At 38.4% G+C, this 23,771-nt stretch overlaps 2 protein-coding genes across 4 annotated transcripts in view; one reads left to right on the top strand and one right to left on the bottom strand.

Annotated features, from left to right (window-relative positions):
* GTF2B (general transcription factor IIB) overlaps positions 1 to 851 on the top strand; it is a 21,699-nt gene extending 20,848 nt beyond the window's left edge. Inside the window, exon 7 of one of the 2 annotated variants that reach the window (XM_017805622.1) lies at positions 373 to 851. In XM_017805622.1, coding sequence (XP_017661111.1) covers positions 373 to 506 — 134 coding nt within the window. In that variant the 3' untranslated portion in view covers positions 507 to 851. The remainder of the gene's footprint in view (positions 1 to 372) is intronic. The other variant, XM_017805623.1, reaches the window with a different exon arrangement.
* A 2,514-nt stretch (positions 852 to 3,365) lies between these two features.
* The window catches only part of PKN2 (protein kinase N2), a 54,634-nt gene continuing 34,228 nt past the window's right edge, over positions 3,366 to 23,771 (bottom strand). For both annotated transcript variants that reach the window (XM_017805412.1, XM_017805411.1), the window contains exons 4-22: positions 21,418 to 21,535; positions 19,726 to 19,871; positions 19,416 to 19,629; positions 16,492 to 16,677; positions 16,100 to 16,209; positions 14,217 to 14,360; positions 14,004 to 14,079; positions 13,507 to 13,681; positions 13,125 to 13,254; positions 12,566 to 12,702; positions 12,395 to 12,470; positions 12,221 to 12,312; positions 11,018 to 11,194; positions 10,391 to 10,453; positions 10,211 to 10,287; positions 8,666 to 8,808; positions 7,484 to 7,591; positions 5,835 to 5,915; positions 3,366 to 5,754 (exon numbers count right to left, since the gene is read on the bottom strand). In XM_017805412.1, coding sequence (XP_017660901.1) covers positions 5,551 to 5,754; positions 5,835 to 5,915; positions 7,484 to 7,591; positions 8,666 to 8,808; positions 10,211 to 10,287; positions 10,391 to 10,453; positions 11,018 to 11,194; positions 12,221 to 12,312; positions 12,395 to 12,470; positions 12,566 to 12,702; positions 13,125 to 13,254; positions 13,507 to 13,681; positions 14,004 to 14,079; positions 14,217 to 14,360; positions 16,100 to 16,209; positions 16,492 to 16,677; positions 19,416 to 19,629; positions 19,726 to 19,871; positions 21,418 to 21,535 — 2,457 coding nt within the window. In that variant the 3' untranslated portion in view covers positions 3,366 to 5,550. The remainder of the gene's footprint in view (positions 5,755 to 5,834; positions 5,916 to 7,483; positions 7,592 to 8,665; positions 8,809 to 10,210; positions 10,288 to 10,390; positions 10,454 to 11,017; positions 11,195 to 12,220; positions 12,313 to 12,394; positions 12,471 to 12,565; positions 12,703 to 13,124; positions 13,255 to 13,506; positions 13,682 to 14,003; positions 14,080 to 14,216; positions 14,361 to 16,099; positions 16,210 to 16,491; positions 16,678 to 19,415; positions 19,630 to 19,725; positions 19,872 to 21,417; positions 21,536 to 23,771) is intronic.

Raw genomic sequence — 23,771 nt, 5'->3', positions numbered from 1 at the left:
GCTGTCTTTTGCTTGTTTTGCTTATATTTAATCAAAGCACAAAAGTGAAGATCCTGATGTTGATGACAATTTATTGAAATATTGCTGATCATATGTAGAGTTTGCAGCAGATGTGTCTAACACTCTTGGCCCTCTACAATTTGAAACTGATGTTATTCCAAGATTGATGGGTAAGTTGAACTCTGGTATGTGAGAAGATAGACTTATGTATGCAAAGTATTAATCTCCACAGTTAAAACCATTTCTACTAGGCTTTTGGGAGAGTTACAAATGAAGCAAGTGTCTAGCACTTCTGGATAAATTATGCTTGCTGGTTTCTTCAATATAAATGGCAAAAGTAAAAACTAATCACTTCTCTGCTTTTTATTGTAGAAATTGGTGATATTGCTGGTGTGGCTGATGTTACAATTAGACAGTCATACAGGCTGATCTATCCTCGAGCTCCAGATCTCTTCCCAGCAGACTTCAAATTTGATACCCCAGTAGACAAACTACCGCAGCTGTGAAATTGCAGAGGGTTAATTTCTATTAAAAAAACCCCAAACCCAACAAACTCTTTATTTTTGCCTATAATAAAGGATGTACAAAGTGTTAATATTGAGTCTTCATGTTGTGGAACTGGAGGATATGGAGATGGAGCGTAACTGCTGGAACGCAGCACACATTCCAAGGGTAAACGAGCTCATTGTGGCATTTTGTATGTATATACTAGTGGAAGAAAATATTTAATGACTGTTGCAACAAATTTAATTTCATATTGTTGTACTTATTTAGATTTCTTTTGTAGGGATCTAGTAAGATGTATTTTGGAAAATTTAAAATATTGTGTAATTCCCAAATAAACTGTTTTCCAAAAACACTTACCATCTTGTGGGTATGACTGCAATGTGATATGCACGTACTGTTGTACATGCTGAGAACTGGAATGCAGTCCGTGGAATGGTGGAGTGAGCTTCATACTCACGGGCTTGGTCACAAGGCTGCTTAAATGCTCGCTTTCTGCGCAACTTCTAATCTCTAGTGTGTTCCAGTATTTGTAGGCAGCTGTAGGGAATGGATGACTGCACCCAGAATGCAAGCAGCTGACAAGCCGTTTAAAGGTTTGCACAACTGCTGCAGGAGATTTCCAGATTGGTTGCAAAAGGTTTAGTGGCATCCTTGGCCCAGTGTCCGTGATTTTCACTGATGTCTCTGCTTTTCTTCTTGGATGTGATGACAAAGCAACTAAAGAGAAGCGTGAGGACTCACTTTAGTTCAATTCCTGGTAACTTCATGATGCCTTTTACCTTCCTTGGTACAATCCCAAGCATTTCTAGTGTGTTTCTTTTGAATGTTCTGACCTGCCAGTCCAGTTTGAAATGATGTGCCAGGTGCTGAGGGAAGGCCTGAAGTTGTTTAGCCCTCCCCAGACTAAGAGCTTTGAAGACTAGATGCCTCCTGACAGTATCCCTTTGTGTGCAAAGCAACAAATGCACTTAACTGGGAGTCTTCTGGTTCCTGAGTTCATTTTGTATCACAGGTGCAAATTCAGTTCAACCACTCATATGAACAGCTGAGGGTCAGCTTGCTGCATGCCTGGTCCTAAAGCTGTCCAGAGGGAAGGCTGTGTGTCCAGTACTATGGCAGTAATTGTCAATAGCACTCACTGTTTTCTTGCTGGTTTAGTTTTAATCCTCCTCTGCCAGTAGAGACAATTGAAATGTGGCAGCTCAACGTTTTTTCTGTAAACAAATAACAAAGGTCGTACAGTCCTGTTACACCACTGAAGCTGTTGGTTGCAGCCAGAAAGGTTTGGGTGCAGGTGTTGGAGGTGGTGTGCTTGGTAGTTTGGAGGGCAGGTATTCAAGTGTCTGATGTATTGCCCTGACTTTGTTGCAACATTTTCTATTACCTGGGCATTCCCGGTCTTGCTCTGAGCTACTCCATCTGCCTCCTCTGTGGGAGATGGTGAGATGCTTTGAATGGGCAGGGCCTGACCTTTAATGTAGTGTTACAGCTTGGAAGTGCAAAGGTGGAAGTTGCTTTAAGTGTTGCTTTCCAGCATGAGTGGGTTAAATCTGCTACATGAAGGTTAAAAGTGACTGAAACTTTCATTTCCCATAATGCTCACATTTTAAATCCTTTCAGGCACTATGCATGAGCACTGGACACGTGAGAGGTGAGTGTTTGCAGTTGAAATTGTAGCATACAGCTAAAGCTGTCTGGACAGGAATTTAAACACATCTGTGCAAGGCTCTGAAGTGCAGCAGATGGAGGCAGGATACGCTATCCTGGCTTGACCCTGCAGTTCTGAAAGCAGTTGCTGTATCTCCTGTGGTGTGGAGATGGCAGTAACTGTTGCAGCCCTAAGAGGCAGAACTAGGAATATGCTTGAAGGGGCAGGTATATTCTGAAAAACAGTTACTACTGGTCCCAGTAGACGGCAGTTATGTGAAGCATTTCAGCAGAAAAAGGGTATAGCTTTGAATTAATTTTTAGGCAGTTATGACCCCTTTAGTAGCTGCTGCTTGCAGCTGTTTTAGCTCATGACCTGCTTGTGTCAGCTAGGGGCAGGAGCAGCTAAGGCTGCCTGAGGAGCAGAGCCCGAAGTGCCGCAGGCACCGGCTGCACTTGGGGTGGTGGCACGTTTTGGGGTCTCTGCTAACACTTGGCTGTAGTTGTGGGAGGCAGCTCGGGAGAAAGAAGGAGGGCTGAAGGGTTGCATTCCCCACACACAAGTGCAAGGGCATAATATCTTCAAGCACTTCCTACTTTAATTCATCTCCAGTTCAGACTAGATACTTGAAACTGTTGGTTTGGAACCAGCCCTTTCTGGAATGATTGCTTAGGTAGGTATGAAGTGTCTCTGGGCAATGGCCTCATGAAATTCCGCTTTGCTCTTGAAAGTAAAGATTTCTGTTCTAAATGTACTCAGAAAAGAAAGCTTCATCCTCTGCCTAAAGAAAAAGCTCCTTGTGGGCTGGGTATAGGTTTTGGCTTGTTTACAGAGCTTGCTGTGTAAGGGTGGGGAGGAAAGAGACTGTAATGGTGCAGCACCCAGGAGGGGGGTCACAGCCCTCAGAAGAAGCCTGTGAAGGGGAGAATGCTGATTGAAGCAGGCCAGACTCCAACTGAGGTGGCCTTCTGCTGCCTTCAGGACTGTTCCAAGCAAGAGGAGGCTGCCTTCCTTCAGAAAGAAGGTATTGGTCAGAGGGAGTTAGTAAATTTGATTTTTTTTTTTTTAAGAATGGAAGCACACTGAACTATTACCAAGAGATTTGGGTCCCCTCCTGATTGTAAGTTTTTTTTCTGAAGTTACCTGTGGAGAAAACATGACCAGCTACTTCAAGAAACAGCAAAATCATGTTTGCGACACAATTTACAAATTACTCTATTTAGAACTTTAATTTGTGATATTAATGACTGCAAAACACTTAGAATGACATTTGTTAAAGGCACATTTCATTTTAATGCATAGTGTACCATTCTAAAATATCCTAATTTCCTTACAAAGTGCTTGAGCAGCCACATACAGATAAAGTATAGCAAAATATATTTACAATCTAGGGTTTAAATCTTAATCTGCCTAAAAATATTTAAAAAACTACAGAGATAAAATTAGTGCTTTTTTCCATCTTAACTGGGTGAACATACCCTGCCCTCTAATTTTTTCTAATTTTTTTTTTTTTAGTGATTTGCTTAGATTAAAAAAAAGATCTCTGTACAAGATGTAGTTACAAAAAAGTATGTTTGAGGATACTTTCATAAGTGTTAAGCACCCTGTTCGATGCTTATATATATATATATATATTTTTGGGAACCAAAAAAGGGCGAGCTGACTGTACCTCAAAAGTATTGGTTTCAGCCTGATACAGGAACATAATTTGTTTCTTATTAATTAGAACCTGGAAACAATGAGTGCTGAGGAGTTGACTCGTTTTGCCCAACATGCTTTGCAGCACTGGGGAAGGTGCCTCCCTCCTTCCTGTGGGGGACTTGCCTGATTTAGACCTATTAACCATTATTTTTTTTCCTCCCTTAAGCCTCTCCCCTGCCTGACCCTGCAGGTCTGTCCAGCATCATGATTGATTTTAAACCACCATCTTGGCATTGCACACTCCAGTGGTTTGAGTTTCTTCTTTGAATTAATAAAATTACCAGTTCTTTCATAATTTGGGTGCTGATTCTCACTGCCTTAGACCATGAACAGCAAACTCCTGGCCCTGATGAACCTGTGAGGTTAGTGCTGAATGGTGCTAGAGATAAGGACTATGTGGGAAATTTATTTTCCAAGAATTAATGTTTGCCCCCAGAACAGCAGATGGCAAAAGTAGGTCTTGGTTTACAAATACACACAGTGTCTGGTCAAAATTATTTTTCAACTTTTGAGGTACAGCTTTTAGTGTTAAGGGGTTTATAAAATATACACTGTTTTTATCAAAAATATTTATACATTCTGTTACAAGGTATTGCTTTTTACTCTCAGTAACTGCCAATTCAGGGGCTGGAGGTCAGTGGCCTACATGGATACATTTTTTTTGCCACCGTGCAATATTGATGAAGGGGTACAATTAAATTACTTGCCTAAAGGTAAGAATACATTACAACTTCCAAATATACATGTTCACATGTATACATTGAAAATCCTTATGTTTTCTAAATGACATCGTAGGACAGACAGAGGATGACGGAGGTGGTTAGATAAGGACTGGGTGACTCCTCTGCCCCTCGGGGCTGGGGAAGGCAGGAGGCCGATGTAGGAGTGGCCGGGCTGGGGCCACGTGGACGCTTCGCTCTGGGCTTGCACTGAGCAATGTCCTCGTTACATTCCTCATACCAACCGGGGGCTTAAGCCGTGCTTAAGAAGCTTGAAGGCAAAACTGTTTGGCAAGTGACTTTGGTAAACTTTCCGGATTTTTCTGGATTTTTTTCTTTGTAATGGAAGCACTTACACAGTTGTTATCTCAAAGGCAAGGCATTTAACATTTTTCCTAATAAATACCATAGAAAATTTACAAAACAAGGCATATCTGTTCTCAATACCATTATTTTAAGAACACAAGATGAAGGTGTACATAGAAATGTGTAGTTTTATAGACTGCACAATATTTAGCTGAAATCATTTGCCTTCTCAGACTAGAACCGTGTTCTGTGTGAGTGTCACCAGTATCCCAACTTACTCCAATGTGGCTGAGTGGAGATTACCTAGCTCAAAGTCTGCTTTTCCCACTTAAGGCAGATACTTTAAAAAGTGATGTTATCTGCTGTGGAAGAGCGAGAGAGACTGTACAGATCCACGTGTGCCCATGTGCGAGAAGCTCAATACAGCCTGGGTTCACCAACTCAGCTTATGAACGCCATAGACCTGCTTTCCAGTGCTCAGATAAAAAAACAATATACAAAAGAGGCCACTCTTCACAAGAGTGTTAAAACAGTACTTAAAAGGATCTTCATGTGATTTAAAAAAACCCAGAAGCTACAGGTGGCACAGAGAGCAATTGAAGGGTCGGTATTCTTCCGAGAGAGGCATTCTTGTGAGCCAGTCAGCTGGGGGTTCACAGTGTCTGGAAGTTAACACCAATCAGCAATGTAATCAAAATCTCTGAACATTTCCTGCTCTTCTTCTGAAAGTATCCTTGGTTCCCGAGGTGGAGTGAGGATAGGTGCTTCAGAGGTAAATTCATCATCAAAATTACTAACGTCTTCTCGTCCTCTAATGGTGGGTACAAAAGGAGGCTTCACTTTCTTGGCCAGTAAAGCATTCCAATCTATTTGCTGTAAAATAAAGGAATTGATGTTTAGTTTCCCATCTCTACTCCTTCATGTCCTTAGAAATACTATTAGTTTGTACTCACTCTGAAAAAGTGATGCTTTTTCACATCCTCAGCGTCTTTCTCTCCAGCTCCAAGACGCCGCTCTGGATTTCTACGCAGCAGCTGACAAAACATGCAAGGTTTCAGCAGAGAAATTCAGGAGAAGGGAGAGGTAGGAGGGAGGATGAGTGAGTAAGAGCCAACACCAAGATTAGGTGGACAGTGAAATTCATACTACCTGATCTATGGAAAATGCTTGGCCCTCAAAGAAAGGGACAAAGCTTTAGCTTTCAGCAGTGCTCTTTCAGCCTGCCAGCACAGTTCCACCCACAGCCGAGCCAGAACAGCTACAGAGCAGACTCCTCTGCCTCCCTGCAGACCTGTGCTGCCAGGTCTTGGTACCAGAGGCTGTGTGGGGCAAGTGCTCAGCACAGGGAGTATGCAGAATGTGCTTTTTGCTGCTGATGGCACAGATTTATGTAAGCCAGTCATTCTTGCAGGGCTCAGAAGAAAACTACCCTGCTGTCTCCAGTGCTCAGCTATTTCACAGCAGCATTGAACCCAAGAGAGGGTTCAATGCTGCTTCACACACTCAGGCAAAGGAAAGGCTTTCTAGTTAACTCCAGGAGTTTGATGCTCCCACTTGTGAATTGTGCTGCTGTGAGCAGTCCCCTGTTCCAGGCAGTGCCCAGCAGCAGGGCGGGTGGATATTCATGATGTAGCCATCAAAAGATAATGTCTACTGTGTTATGTACAAATTTCTCTGATGGAAACAGCACAACTAGTAAAGTGCAAGCACAAAGATCCCAGTACACATATTGTGGGTGCAGTGTAGCAGACCCTGCCCCCTGTGAATATTGGCATCATAATTTTCACAGTAGAAATGCCTTCCCCAGGTACTGCCTTAAAACTGTATTCTGCCTTCTTTCTCTAGGCAAACACACTCTCCCTTTTCAGTTATAGAATATTTATGCTGTTACTTAAATACTTATGTCACGGTAGTTACTGTGCTGCAGCACACTGCTGAATTGGGTGCTAGACTGAAACTCAGCATCAGACATTTCAGTGGAGAGGCCGATTCCAAAGGCTTTGGAACTACTTCCAGTAGTTGCTTTTCTATCAGCTGTGATAAGGTTCTAACTCAGACAGGTTCAACCATCTCCTTTTGATAAGCAGAGGCATCGCACTAAGAACAGCACTAATAACAATCATAGACAAAATCAGCTGTTGCTTGCCAAGAACGGGACTGCAGATGCCATGTGTAGGGTGTTCCCTGCCCCAGTTGGAATAAAACCAAAAAGATTTAGAAGTCTTTGAATTAAAATATGCATGTGACAAGGTTAATCTATCAAACAGGTCAATGCAGCAGTGTTCTGCTAGGAAAAGAGAGCTGAAGTTTTCCGGTTAGATACAACTAGGAAACATAATTCAGGGACAAAAATCAGGCCTTAAGTGTTTTACATATTATAAAGAAAAAAATGCTCCTGAATAAAGTGGAATGGCATCAACAATTTTCATTTAAGGTGATAAGGCAGCATGGCACAGTATAAATGAAGCAAGTCTGAAATTTAATTGCAGAAAAAAATATACCAAGCAAAGGTTTCTTAAGTATTTTCTTCCTCATTATTGTAATTGTTGGAGAGAAAACAGGACAAGAGGGGGATACTATAATATTATGATTATGTTCTTACCCGTCTCATTATCGAGATGGCTTCTGTAGACAGAAATCGTGGATATCTTACTTCATCATTTACAATGCTGTCAAACACCTCTTCTTCATCATCTCCAGGGAAGGGAGACTATAATGAAATTAATAAAAAAAATGCTATAAACAGGCTTAGAAATCACTTATAATTGAAAACAACATATACTCAGCTGAATGCTTGGAATTAGACACCCTGAAATGAAGTTTTCCTTCCCAGAAACAGAGATAGCTTTCCACAAGGAAGAGAGAAAAGGCAACTTGGTATTATCCCTTGATTCTTACTGAAGGACTATGCTTTAAAAATGTGCTTTTAGAAGTAGGAACACCTAAAACCATGGTCTTTTTTGAAGTCTGACACAGGGTGTATGGGGAATGTGGAAAGTATCAGCTCTTCTTTGGGAGAGCTGCCATTCACAAGTAGCATGATCAAGACCAATTTGTTTTTGTAATATCTTTGACATGTTACAGCTCAAGGGTTTTCAAACTATTTTGAAGTGGCCAGACAGATGTAGGTGACACTGTACAAGCTTTTTGTCCTTTTTTTACCTGAAAGGAAGTGAAAGTAAGTTAAATGGTCATATTTTTTGAAAGAGAACAAAATGATGAGTTTTTCTCCAGTTTTTAGCACGTGAGCTCTCACTGTGCCATCTGGGAAATACTGTAACATAACGGACCAGAAGGTAAAGCAGTATCTGCAATGGTAAATAACTTCTCAATACTGATTTATTCATACCAGCCTATTTACGTGGAACTGGGACTTTCTATTTTAGTGTGTTTGGCACAATCTTTCACTGCTATCCAGTTTTATGTGTTAAAGTTAACTCCTGTACCTTGAATGGAAGTGAAGAAGTTTATTTTTCCCAAAAGCATTTGAAAGCAGTACCACTGTTCACATCCAAATTTGATGATAACAGATATGTCCTGGAAACCGAGGTCCCCAAAACTAGATGCATAGATGTACTATGTTCTTGCTTAGAGACACGGATGGTTATGTGCCATTACTGTAATTTGATTTAAGACATAATGATGTAATTAAAAATAAAACAAAAATCTGGAGGTTAAGTCTGTGACAGGGCATATTCAATGTTGACAGGCTGTTATCTGGAGTTTTGTAACCTTTTAAACAGTTCTTAGTTTTATGACTCCACTGTACCTTACTAGAACTTACCTCACCCACTAGCATCTCATAGATAAGAACACCAAGACCCCACCAGTCTACAGCTCTTGTATAGGAAGTTTCTGTCAGCACCTCAGGAGCCAGAAATTCCGGTGTGCCACAGAATGTGCTTGTTCTGTCTCCAAATCCCATTCCTGAAAAGTTACAGATAATGAAAAGTGAGCAGTATTTTCTGCCACTCCACAACCTATTCCTCCAAGCAGAACCTCTCTCCAGAGCAACTTCAGCAGATACTGTAGATCCTGGGGCTGTGTCCTGAAGGCTCAGGCCAACGAGGTAAAACATTCCCCCATTCTACCTTCCCATGCCTTTGGCCCATGTGCTTCTTTCTAAGTTTCTCTATCCCTAACTATATACAGTGAGCCAAATTAAGCTTCCAGTTAGAGCTCTGTTGCCCAGTTACCTCTGTGTGGAAAGACACAAACAATCTTAGGCTCTGTAAGCAGAAGCAGAGGTACCGCCAGGTAGCAGAAGCAAATGCAGCACGCTGGTTTAGTCAAACATGCCTGCTCTGGGTGCTTCTGTAGTGGCAAACTACATATAGTAAAGTAAAACATTAAGTGTAGTGAAACAACTCTGAGCAAAATAAGCCCTGTGTATGTGCCAGGGGGGCACAGTCTGGGACGTCAGCACCACAAGGTGACACTACAAGGGGAGGTGCTGCAGAAAACTCAAAAAACCCATTTATTGTAGCAATCAGTGAAGCACGGAGCTTTCCTTCTCATTTCCTTTTGTCATTTACAGAACTTTTGTACCTAGAGTCACAGGACTCGCCCTAGGAGACTGAAGACAGCAGTCACGTTTGAACACCTACTGCATTTACCCAATTCCCTCTAGGCTACCCAAAAGGAAAAGATATGGAAGGCAGGCCATACAAACTGGAGAAGAAAATGGACCTTGCCAGATCTTTTCCCCCTGCAATGGGGTTTGAGAAAGACACTGTAATTTCTACCTCTACTTTATGTGTTATTTAAAAGGTCAGTAGTGAGATGCTTGAAAGTAACTTTCTAGGCTCCCCTTTTGGGATAATTTCTGAATTTTATCTATAGTATACTTTGTACATCATTTCCATACGCTTCGAGTTGCAACTATTTCAGAGCTAGAAAAATAGATAATGAATTTGTAAAAAAGTAAGAGCTCGGGATGGATTCTAATGGCACTTGATTTCGCTGTACAGTGTCAGCATGTTTAGAATTAGAAAAACAACCTAATGCTTTTTCTTCTAACTTGTAAAACGCAGCAGTGTGCCTTCTTAATAAAGCAGAGATGCTTTCAAGTAAGAATCAGAACAGGTGATGCTCAAAACTGACGAAAAAGATATAAAAAGAATAGGGCAATGCTCAGGTGCTCCCGATACTTCCCCACTAAGGAACTTCCTTCTATCTCCACATTGACACAGAGATATACTTTTTTCCCTTCAAATGACACATGGTAAATAGACACTATACACATCTGGCATTCCAAAACTTTCAAGGAACAGTCAAGAGTAGGACACACTATGGAATTCCCCTAGAAAGAAAATTTAACTGCCATTACCTTCTTTGCAAAGACCAAAGTCAGCAATTTTCACAAAGCCTTCTGTGTCCAGCAATAAGTTATCCAACTTCAAATCTCTAAATGAACATTTGAGAACAAAATTGCATCACTTGATGTTTCTTCAGTACTATTGAGAATAGCTGACATTCCTCTGTTGCAAATGGGCCAGTGACTACTTACCTATATACTATTTTGTGCTCATGTAAATACTGAAGTCCAAGAACCACACATGCAGCATAAAATCTGTCAAAAAAATTAAAGTTAAAATTTCAATGGAATTTAGTCTTTCTTTTCAGAAGGTGAAGTCCATTACTACTCATATTTTTTTATGAGCCATCCTTTGAAGATTACCCACTGTTGTTTTTGGGTACAGATTACTTTTATACGAGGTCAGAGTTTTAAAGCCAGATGGCAAAAGTGCAGTACATTTGCTTGGCCTGGAGGATAAATTTTCTGTAGTGTCCATTGCCAGAGCATTGAAGGTTTTCTAAACAGGCTTACTCTCTCCTTTTTTAGCTTTGTCTGCTATTTTACTTCTTGTTCAGCTTTGTTATGTAATCTTAAAAAACCCAAATTATAAAAATTAAACATTTGTATATACATTTTAAATTCAATGCAGATTCAGGTACATTAAATCTGCATGTTGTTTTCTAACAAAATCAGTTAGAATCTCTAACCCTCTTAAAAACTTAAGCAGCACTGGCTGAAGTGACATAATATGGAGGCATGTGGTGATAAAGACCTCAGTTCCTATCCAGTGAACAAAGTGCCCTTCCCTTGGTGCCACAGAAGGGGGGTGATACTCACACTGCTCTTGGTTCAGAGAAGACATCAGTATGAATGTGCATCATCAGGTCCCCGCCAGCAGCATATTCCATTACAAAGCAAACGTGATCTTTGGTTTGGAAACAAGCAAAAAGGTTCACCAAGAAGGGATGTCTTACACTATTCACAGTTTCAAATATTCGCTTTTCACACATCAAGCTGCAAACAGAAAATCAGGAACAATTTAAAGCTGAATGCTTTCGATTCTCAGAAACTACTGGTACTTTACACCTTATGTTTTTTCCTCTGTTCCTCAGGAGAAGGTAAGAACATTTTTTTATTCCAAGAGAGAGATTTTAATACTTGCACACATATTAAGTTGATTTCTGTGAAGTTACATTTAGCTTCCCCAAATGAAAAGAGGAAACCTAGTAGTCCATGAAAATTGTGCCCTGATAATTTTCCTTCCAAATACTCAGATAACATTAACTATGCATTGATATAATGACATTCACTTCAATCCATTTTAATTGTATATAATACATAAAGTAGAAAACCAGTGGCAATATTATAAATATCTATGTATAGTAATTCCTGATTATTTCTCCTTAAGCTAACTGGTTAATTTTTAGCTTATTGTTAATACAGTTATCTTTCTTCCTGCAAATGAATATATTCACCCTTAAACAGTTGTAAAAACACCTTGCACTAAAACTAAAAACAGTTTTGTAAAGGCCTCTTCACTTCCAAGCAAATTAAAAAAAACCAAAAATTCAGTTTTGGGTCAAAAACATTGAAACTCCACTCCCAACAGTGGAGTATACACAGGGAAAAATATGATGGACAAAGTATGACAGTATTTTACAGGCTGAGAAAAGCAACACAGGGGTTTTGCAAGTAAACAGTCACTGTTGTCCTGAAACATGGTGGAAATCTACAGAACCAGTAATTAGAATAAATAATTGCAAGAGAACCTGAAATCAAAACCAGGTCCAGCTTTAAGTCAGAGCTGTAGTACAGACATGGTAAGGGCACTAAAACAAAGCAGCATTCCTGGGTTACCCTGCTCTCCCTTGTTCTAGAACAAGACTACATGTCTGCAGCAGCCAACTACACAGGGAAATGACAACTTCTTTTGCTCATCCACTCAATTCAACTACTGCTTGGTAGAGCTTACAGCAGGAAGAGCTGCATACAGAAAGAAAACAAATTATGGAATTCACGTGTCACATTTCACAAACTGACCTGTCTACTTCATCACGAGCAACAATATCTCCTTTCTTTAAGGCTTTAATAGCAAACATCTCGTTTGTGTTTTTGTACTCTGCCAACAGCACCTAAAACAGAAGAGAGAAATTTAAGAGCTGCACCTAGTTTTTGATATTGACTTGACACTTGCTATAGCCTTTTGACATTTACCTTTCCAAAATGTCCTCTGCCCAGTACAGCACAACATCTGAAATCCTTCAGACTGAACTGAAATCTTTGTTGTGATCTATGTAAATAAAAAAAAAAAAAATCACAAAGTTTCTCGTTTATTAACTTTAAGAAATATTATTCAGATCAACAGCAAACCCATTGCTGTCTCACCTTCTATCCTCAGGTTCTCTGGTGTTGGTGTATTTCATGTCTGTATGGGGAGCATCAGGCTCACAAATTATTTCAGGCTGGAGTTTTGGAACAATACTATTTCTGCCATTTTCAAAATCAAAAGTTGTTACTTCATCCTGTGAAGAACAAGAGATCAGAAAATTTAAAACTGATTGTGAAGGCAAATGAATATAGAAATTTTACTATAAAGTGTGTAAAATTCTTAATACACTCATTACCCAGGCTAAAATGGCAACCTTTCAGGTGATACAGACAAACAAGCTTTTAACAGACTGATGAAACCTACTGCTCCAGTCATTCTGCTCTTTCTCAATACAACCACTTTATCCTGAATACTCCAATGATTTTGGACTTTTGTTTTTTTTCCTGTGGTGGAACCAATGACTTGGAGAGTTAAATACACCAACCATGGAAACAGTTTGCCACCAAGAGCAGTCAGAGCATTCTGTTGAGACAGTTCTGTATGTGGAAGTTAAGGGAGCATAGGCTGATATGTAAGGGAAGAAATCCATCATAAAGATTCTTAAAAGTCACTTGCCTGAGAAGGCACATCAGGAGCCTTTATCTCAGAGGAAGATTCACATATTTCCCCAAGGGAAGATGCACGGGGTGGAGCAGGTGGAGGCTCAGGCTCAAGTTCAAAGTCCAATTTGGCTACAGGAGAGTCACTGACAAGAAAATAAATAACTCCTCAGTGTACAGCAGAGATTGTTTTAATCTATGTAGATCTCTTCTAAACCAAAGCTTATGTGTGTGGATCTAGCTATAAAATGGATCTCCACAATTAAAACACGGAAAGATCTGCAGCCTTGCAGAATAAACAGACTCAACAAACGTTATGTTCTTCTGCCTCAGGGCAGAAGCATCTCACTGTTACCTCTTGCACTTAAGAGCACTTAAACCCTGCAGAGATCACATACCCAGCTGGCAGGGGCAGTTCAGCGAGCTGGGCATCCACCACCGGCCCGGTCGCAGGCACTGGTGCTTGGGGGCTGAAGGTGCCAGAGTGATTCACTGTTGGAATGGCTCTTCTTACCAGCCTTCCCCAAGTGGCAATGTTAATATTCATTTGAGGAGCTCTGAGAAATGTTTTGCCTATAGATATTGTGAAAACAGAAAACAGGGTGCAAGTAATTTCCTTACTTATTACCACAAATAATAATTAAACCCCCCCAATATTAATCCATTTATAGTTTATCAAGAACAAAATAAATCTGTCAAATTATTTAGCAATTCCTAATTATTCACAATTAAGTGCTAATGTGCAATAAGGAATTCTAATTCGAAACATTTCTAAATGCAATGCCAAATCCTTCATTATCAACAGCTTTATTCGCAGGCAAACATTAAGACTGTATAAAAAATATCACAGATCTATACAATTTCTAAGCTTTACATGTTTATATAAAACAATCACCTTGCTGTTTCGAAAAAATTTTCTTCTGCCTCTGGAGTTTTGGTCTTCTTTCAATAACTGGATTAAAAAATGTAACCTGCAGTTCAAATAATGTGCGTTATAATTTAATTTTCAGAACAAATGCATTCTTAAAAGTTTAAGGAAAACTTCTTAAATGATTCTGCAACATAATACTTGCAAGTATATTCAAGTGCTTCAAAGAAACATTCTTACCTCAGCAAACAGAGTGCCCTGGGGTTCAAGATAGAGACACATGCCATGCCTTTGGTTATCCAGGAAATCTTCCAACCTCAGAAACTTCACTGCACACAAAGATCTCCAGTCACGCCAGTAAACTGAGATTTCTAATTCACGTGACTATGACAGGAAACATATACACAGGAAATTACTTATTAGTAATTGTTCTGCAAGAGTTACCACTGTAAGATCCAACAACCAAGATGCAGAGCTGTTACTTTAAAGGACTGTGAGGGCTTAACCAGCCAGACTAACAAGCTCTCACGAGGATGACCATGGCACTTCAATTCAGTTCAGATGTGAACACCAGTGTACAAATAAAAGTACAGGTGTAAAATTTCCCCTGAGAGTAAAGGGAGACAGTCACAGTCACCAGACTTTTTGAGTCTGTCTAACAATACTGCTTGTTCAAGATACTTGAGCTCAAGCTCTGACAACAAAGTTTAACCTCAGCTTTAGTAGTTTTCCATGTTATTTACAAGTATCAACTTCATTTCGTGGCTGCAGACAATTCAGTACCTGCATACACACAATGATGCAAAACTTTGTACAGTATTTCTAAAAGTACATACAGGTTTTGTAACACAGTCGGGAAGCAGGGCCAAAAACTTTAAACTAACAAGAACTACTGCTGTATCTTGCTGGTGGGACTTATATATTCTTAGGCTGTCTTACATGCCTCTTACAAAAGCTTGTCACAAAATGAGAAGAATCCTGCAATACAATATAACAGCAGCATTGTATGTTACTAGTTTAATTCCATAATGATGCATCAGTTTACTGTCTGTGATAGCTATGATAGGTTTTAAAAGAAATAAGAAGAAGCAACATATTAAAAAATGACGGGGTTTGGATTGTGCATTTCAAATACATGAAATATGTGGTCATGAACAGCAGGAGCAAGGTCCTGTTCTGGCACCAAAAAGCTGAGTTCTCAAACAGAGACCATGACACACACTAGGCTGGTGTGAGCAGCTCCTACGCTTTGAGTAGTTCTAGTCTGAATCTGAGAACAATCAAGGCTTCAGGGCTCCACAGCTGCTCGTTTTTTTCCTGCACTACTCCTGACCAGAACCTGAAGTTCTCTACCTGCAGCTCTAAAGCTGCTTCCTTCCTTCCTAGACGGAGGGAGTCTGGTTTGGGGTTGGAGGGGTGGGGTTTGTCGGGGAAAAAGCAAAAACAGGAAGGTAGCTTTTTTTTTTGTCATATGTTTTAGACATATACCAGAGGTAACATTTAAGCTCCTAAAATATAGTTTAATTTTCAGTCTATTTTAAACACTGATGGAAAAAATAATCCTTGTACCTTAAAATGCTGTGACTATCAGATATCTAAAAAACAAATGCTTGATTAAACCTCTATAACATAAATTCTACTTCAAGGGTATCAATTCAGTACTTGTGTCCTTCAAGTAACATTTAAAGTTGTATGAAAGAACTATGACTGAATTTATTATTTCTGAAGCACTGATCAGCTTTACACGAGAACACTTCTGTAGAAGCACTGTAAAAACTCTATGACATAGCTTTACCAAAATACCAAACTGTATCTATCTGCTTTTACAGTTTACTGATAAATAACTAAAATCTGGTAATCCAAATTAAAATGTAAGAACCACGGGCTAAAAAACTCCTAATTGTTTGATGTTGGTAAAAACATTACATCAACTTGTAAGCCAGAAAAGGTACAATTTCTAGAATGCTGGCCCAGCACAATGGCTTAACCCCAGGTAAGGATGGGAATACCTGCACGTATGAAATTTGAACAAAATGACAGCAACAGGGGAAAAATAAAAGGCAACATCAAATTAATCAAAAAAATCAACTACAGATGTCAATGAAATCAGGCTACATTTTTACCCTGTCTAGTTCCAGTGTAAATTTCTGATCCCATGACTGATTGGAAATTGGTTTCCAGCTAGTTTGACCAACCACAGTGTTATCCAGCTTCAGTACAGCACAGACTTCATCTGAAAGTAAAGTACACAAACTCAGCTTAAGTCTTTAAGAGGATTTTCCACAAACAAAAAAATCTCTAGTAAGTTTCCCTTAAAAATGTAATCTCATATTTAACTGATTCTTATGGGCATAATAGTGTGGTTGTGCTTTTATTAACAGCTTGACAGGTGAAGAAACAGGTAAGTTTAAAGCTTTGAATCAATTTAATACTTTAAATTACAGAACACATCATGCACATGAAAACGTAAATAAAAGATATCCATAAAAATAAGAGAAGTAAGAGTATACTGAACTGGACAAGTCATCAGTTTTCAGAAGGTTTCTACTACTCCCACTTTTACTTTTACTGGGTCTGCTTATGAAAGATGATCTGGCTTCATTTGGACTCCAACCAGGTAACGTAATTGATGTGGCTTTTGATCGACCAGGGACGTTTTCCAAAATATCTTGGCAGCCCATTAGCCTAACTTCCAGGGTACCTAGAAGATGACAGACAACAATTTATCAAAGATTTCTGCTATTAAGTAAACCAAGTGAATGACTAATGATTGATTGATGGCAATAGCTCACATTCTGACCCCCACAGGGTATAACAGAAATATCAGATGAAATCAAAAGACAAATCCAAGACAGACATATATACTGAAAATAAATGCATCAAAAGTCAAATATGTGGGACTCAACCTTCTAGAAAGAGCAACCGTTTACCAAATTAACACAAAATAAGTTTTTGTTCTGTGTCTCAGAAGTATCTTTGTTTTCTTTACTTGAGAACCTAACTGACTAGGGTTTAAGTTGTAAGCAATGTCACTTTTTAAGACTGCAAATTTTGAATTTCTTATTAAAACGATAGATCTTGTGGATGGAACAATAACAATTTTTCATGAGTTTTATATAACTAATTAATATTGGATAAAAATAACATACTGACTTTGAGACTACAAAGTTGTTTAAGATACACTCAGAAATCACATTTGCCTGCTACATGCTAAAGTCAAATTTGAGTTAGTACGTAATTAAAAATCATTGAATTGTTCCAACTTTACTGAATTCAGATTTATAAAAGCTGAGACAAGAAGCTACTCTTCAAGAAGGTACTCTTCCAGGTCTTCTACATCTTTAACCAAATGAGGTATAGAAGCTGCGGTTCAAATTGAAAAGAGTTTCCTCCAGCAGCACAAAAACATCTAAATACCACAGATGGTTACAAGAACCGTAGGCTGACTTCATCCTGTAGAAGATAACATCTGTAAAACTGTGACACCACTGACACTGACAAAATTAACTACTAGAAATGGTGAAATTATCCAGCTCATAATCACAGTGTCAGTGAGAAATGCACTGCTGAAATGCAGTCTTCTTTTAATAGCAAATGTACTTAACCATGAAACTTAAAAGTACTCCTTTGCAACAGAAACTTAAGTGAGACTTGACCTAAAAATGATCTGGCAACATCATAGCCCACAGAACAGACACCAAGAAACCAGTCCAAGAAGAAATCCCAACCTGTAGGAAACTAACAGCCGTAAGTGACAGCTAAGCATTAGGCTATGAAGACAAAGAGATGCTATTGGCTTCCGAAACAGGTTAAAAGGTAAAAGAATACTTCATTCCCAAACTCTGTTTAGAAAAAAAAAAGAAATTAATAAGCAGAAAAGCTATAAGCTTGTATAAGGAATGGCTTTATATCAGAAAGTTATGTTGATGCACGTTAAGAAGTATGACAGTAGCACTGCTCTATTTTTCACAAAGCGTTAGAGGCAAAACACAAAGACACTGTTCATTTAAATCCAGCTCAATACAAAAGTTCTTTGTGTAGTCAATATGAAAGTGAAACTATTAAGAACTTCACAAGCATGTAGCTCTGTTTTGACAATTTCTATTAAAAACTGTTCATATGTATCAGTAAATCACATTTAAAGAGAAATTGTCACTCTATTGAATCTGACTCTTGATTATGGTATTACAGGAAAAGGAAAAAAAAAAAGCTGTTTTAATCCCAAGGCATGATACTTCCTGCCCATGATCACTGATGATTTGAGATTTCATTTGATGAAAAACATTGCCCCTACCACACAACTTTACAAGGACTCTCAGCTGAGGTCCTGATGAACCACAGTGGAAGACAAGCAGACCCACTGCATTTTATTATTATCATTGCAGCTTGGCAGAACAGTTCCTCTTTTTGTTTTAAAATATAACCCCATGCTACTTCAAAACTAAATTCTGGTTTCAGTTATACAAGTATAACCAGAGTAACCTTTGAATTACAGATTTTTTTTGTAATAAACTTTCTTTGTTAATAGTAGGCTTAATAGTTACATGTAAAATGTGTGAGGACAAAAACCATGAAATCAAACCTATCTCTTCTAGCAATTCTTCTGTGACCACTCACTAAATAAATTTAATAAAGCAACATATCCCAAGTAGTCAAAAGCATGTTTTTCTCTAAGAACACTGTGAGGCAAATGCTCAAGACCTTTGTTCAAGTAGGGTTCATCTCTTGAAAGTTTCCTTCCAAGGAAGGACAACCAGGTGAACCCAAACTATGAGAAGTTCCTAAGTCTTATATTTATAAATAAATGTACTGGTCCTTTACAGTAGGTAGGCTGAGTCTCTTAAAAAAATTGCCTCCATGTTTATTCAACAGGAGAACAATCAACACCAGTAGAGTGTTCAAGGGTTCCATGCATGTTTGTTAGGATCTCCTTCTTTGGAATACAAATATAATGCATGTTTTGGTTGCATAAATCTCACCTTCCAGAAATCCAGTGAAGTTCAGTGGGTAAAACAGGAACTGTGTTAGAAAAGCTGGATGCCTATTTCCAGCTCTGCCACCTACTTGTTGTATGACCAGGGCAATTAGTTTCCCCAACTTAGTTTCCCCATCTGTAAAATGGGGATAATGATACTTATGCACCTTCTAAAGTGCTTGATAATCTAGGCATTAGGTAAATGCGAGCAATATCATTCCACAGTGAGCTAATTTAAGGCCAGAACTTCACTTTTCCAACAGGATTATAAATAGGTCAACAAATAAATCATAGAAACTTATCTGCATTTTTTTGCAGTGCATAGACACTTGGAAATTCTAAATGCCTCTGTCTAGGAAAAGAACAACAATTAAGTATGTCCAGAAAGAAATACAGTTGGCATTAAAGACTTGCTTTAAACCATTAATTAAGATTAAAAAAAGAAAAAGCTCCATAAATCATACCTGTTAAAGCTGCTGGTTTGGACAGTGTACTGTACTGGTTTTGAGTAGATATCACACTCTGACGAGGACTTAATGTGGGTGAAGAGACTAATGAAAGCTCCTCTATAATAATACTGCTTTTGGGATGGTTTTTAGGAAGTTCATTCAATCTCTGTTCCAGTGAATACTTCAAGAGGTCCAGCTTCTGGCTTGATTCATTAAACCTTGCTTGCGCCTTTTTAAAATAAGACAAAAATTTGAAATATTTCAATTTTTTTTCTTGAAAGAACCTTTAAAGCAAACTGTCAGAAATCGTAATGACATAAATTACTTCTGAAAGTGCCTTTCTGTCGGTAACTTTCCCAGATCCAAGTAATTTCATCACATTTTTTGCACCTTCTGCTACAGCATACTCTATCCTAAAATGATGCCGTAATTCTTCCATTCGCAGTTCAAGAGGGCTTATCACAGGTTTTGCTGCAAAGAGATACAAACAAACAAACTTCAATGAAGATAACACCCAGGTTTAATTTCCTGAATATTAACCCCTCCCCTATGTAAACAGAGGGGAGAAGAAAAAGAAATAAAAGAGAGAGATGCGTATTTGGTAGTCCAAAGAGAAGCCCCAAGTATGTCATAAAAGCAACAGTAACATTTTAAGCATCTGCATTTGAATGAAGAAATAACTGATCAGGGCCTCAATTCAATAAACAGATCCTACTGCTTGAAGAGCTATAATTGCTAGAGGACGCATGAAAAAGAACATGTCTTCAGGGGAGTTAAGGGACAAGAACCAAATCTCCCAAATATTCAACTGGTAAGGAGGTTTTGAGACTTCAACACTTCTGAATTACACTGAGGACTTATTTTTTAAACTACTTTGTAGCCAAGTAGATCCCTGCTCAGCTTCTGATAATCCCCCTGCCTCACGTGAAATCCCATGGAATCTGGCTTCTGTCAGCACAGAGAATGTAAGAGATCCCCCACGCTGCCTTCCCCAAATGGTTTGGGTAAACCATTCTAATGTCCACATCTTACAGTCTTTAGATTTCCCAAAAAGAAAATTTCCTGGATGTATTTCTTTCTGTTTAAAGCTCTAAGAGTAGTAGAAACACAAAAAGGCATTTGAAAGCCCTTCCTAGCTTGAATACCTTTTTCTTTTAAACAAATGATATACATAATCCATGTACTAAAATGAGGTGTTGAAATTGGGTGTGTAAAAACAAACACAGAAAAATCAGACACCTCACACACCAACAAACACACACACACGTTTTTCATTATCTAGGATACATGCAGGCCCTGACACGGTCATACAGCTTCAGAAATGCACATGAATAAATGTCAAGACTTAGAGATGTACCAATATGCCCACAAGTGTCTAGTACAATCAAGTTATTAGAACTCAGAGGTAAATGTTTTCTATTCTTTGAAGACTTCCAAGGAAATGCAAGTTTAAAACTATTTCTGAAATGCAGCATGAGTATTTCAATCAGGTTGCTTTAAAAACACTTTTTTTGTTGCTTTAAAAATAGTTGTTTAGCACTCAAATCTATCCTAAATACCCATCAAGACAAGAAAAATTCTCCTCCATCTGTGCTCCCATTAGTAATAAGGTCAACCTACTTAAGTGTGACAAGCAGGCTTTGTACCTGCATCAGATTTTTTATTTAGGATCATGAAAGGATAATATGCTTTAAAGAAAATTACTAACTATTACGACAAAATAAAGCATGCATGAAGAGGGAAGGAAACCACAGAGCAAAAATGGACTGCAGAAGGCATAAAAAGGATGATGAAAAGAGATTGTAATTCTCCTCATTAAGCTGAAGGTATTTTCCTTCAAGTCAGATGTATTTGGCACCCCAACACAAAGTTTTGCCTAGTCTCTGATTATTTTTGGTTCATGCAAGCTTTGTCAAACATTCCTACTAGAAATTTATGGTATCTCTGTGTGCATATGGGTACATATCTACAAGACATTCTGACATAATTGATTCATATTTCCTTTCTACACCATCACCATTATCAAAAGCCAATTCATTGGTCTGGACTGCCTGAAGAATCTGCATCCTTATAACTTCTATTTTTGTCTTGCTGTCCTGAAGCATCTGCTGAGCTGTGGCAAGAAGTTTTCGATCCTATTAGAACAAACAGACAAGTTTAAATCATAAACTTCTTCATGGAACAAAACACATTGAAAATTTCAAAACATACATACTTAGGAACAAGAACTAAATATATGTATTTCATTTGGTATAGCAGACCAATTCATCTAAGCACATAAGGATATTAATGGAAATCAAGTCAGGACAGAGGCAGTGGTTGATTAAAGACTGTAAGCCACTCCCATGGAAACTGTATATGTTTCAAGCTGAATTAAGGAGGCATGATCTAGAAACATTACATGTGTAAATTAATGTTTTGTAAGCTGATACTAAAGAAAGGACAAGATATTAAGTGTAAAATACCCCCAACATTATGTAGAATGACTCAAATCTTCCAAGTATGCTAAGAACTCTTGTAATAGACAAATTTGCTAGACTAAGCCCATATAAAAGTAATTGTACTAGTTAATCTGAGCTGATCTTCAATATTGAAACTAGAAAGATGAAGTTGCTTACGTAGCATATTATAAGTAAGTCTGCATATTATAAATAAGTTCTTTCCTGAACAAATCAGAGCTGAAGATTTTTTGCATTAGTAAATACATAACAAACCATGGCTACTGCATTAGCTATTTCATCAGTAGCTTGAGTACAGTACTTTTTTATCTAAATAAACTAAGATAACCAATTTTTGTTTTCAAAAGCAGTATCACAAGAAGCCGTTTAGAAGAGAACATTCCTGAAAATGAACTTGCATGAACCCCTATGGGCTGCCATGTGGCTCTCCCTGTACACTCTGGAAATTACCAGGCAACCTAAAGGTGATCTGACTTGCAGTAAGAAAAAAAAAAAATGTAAGAAAATTTAAGGCACTCTATTTGTCCTGTCCGTGCACTACCAATCAATCACAGTAATTAATAGCAGTCAGTGCAGATGAGTATCACCCTTGTTATAGCCCAAAGGTTATTTTGGTTAACTCATTTTGTAGTCACTCAATAACCTCATTAATAAGTTACTTTCCCATGGACATGGTTTATACTTGTATTTTTAATTTTATAATGAAGTTATCAATTATTTAAGAAGTTAAAGAAATTAAATTCTTCCCCTTGCCACAACCAAGACAAAGAACTGCAGTGAAGCACATATCCAGAGCTAGAAATACTGGCACCATGAAGCATATGGTGAGAAAAATTTGTATGCTGAGAAATTTACCTTCATAGAGCTCCTCTGTGACCTTGCACCTAACATATTACTCACTCAGATATTTTAATGCTGCCCTATGTTCTGCAGGCAGATAGACCAAGATCTACACATAAAAAGACTTTGGTTGCATGGGAAGAAATTGTGCCCCCTCTGCATACCATAAGCTCAGAACTCTTGCTTTTAAATTTTAGTATGGATCAACATTTCAGAGAGATACCACCAGTTTTCATATTTTAAGATTCCATGTTAGCTATCCAATGAGCTAATGATCACACGGAATTTCCTAAATCGGTGCCTTCTCAAGTACAAATGTGAACTTTTGAAATAACCACTCTCTTTAGCAGAGCATAGGATTTAAGCAACAGATTACAAGCAAGTCTGGAATCCTGTATTAAACCTTATCCACACATCATTCTGATGTATAAATACTCAGTGTTTCTTTGTCCGTGTCTTTACTTTTATCTCATTTTTCATCTTGCTCCTCTTGATTATCCCTCATAGCCTCTTACTGCAATGGATTTGCTTGCTCAGGGGCCACATTGACCCTTCAGCGTGTAGAACGGAGGCAATTCAGGATTATAGAGATATCCTTATGTTTTCGAGAGACAGAAGATCTCATCTTCAGAATCAAAATGTATGTGTAACACTGAGCAGCTCTTTTAGTGTTGGAGGCTGAATACAAAGTATTTCAATGCATCTTCTGAGTATAGAACTGACAGTGCCTGTGAAGCTGATCTGCAAAGCTGTCAGGGGATCTCAGGGAACCCACTTATATCCAAGAAAAGATGACTTATCTCAGAAATGTTTAAGTACAAATAGGTTGAGCTGAATGTTACTGAAGCAAGTAGAGTAAGTACAAAGGGAAAAGCTTCCCATGAGATGATGGGTTTATTAACAGACTGCTTTTTCATTTTTAGAAAATAAATTATGACCTCCCTCAATTAAATTTAGGTCTGAAAATAATACAACAGATTTGAAATTAGATCATATTGTACGCTTGAATAAAAGGTCACAAATTAGTTTAATATGTTTAAAGAGGGTCCTGCAACTACTTTTTAAAGAACTA

Source organism: Lepidothrix coronata, unplaced genomic scaffold (genome assembly GCF_001604755.1).
Source record: "Lepidothrix coronata isolate B3197 unplaced genomic scaffold, Lepidothrix_coronata-1.0 Scaffold12, whole genome shotgun sequence".
Classification (NCBI taxonomy): Eukaryota; Metazoa; Chordata; class Aves; order Passeriformes; family Pipridae; genus Lepidothrix; species Lepidothrix coronata.
Note: the sequence above shows the minus strand (reverse complement) of the source record. Positions and strands in the feature narration are given on the sequence as shown.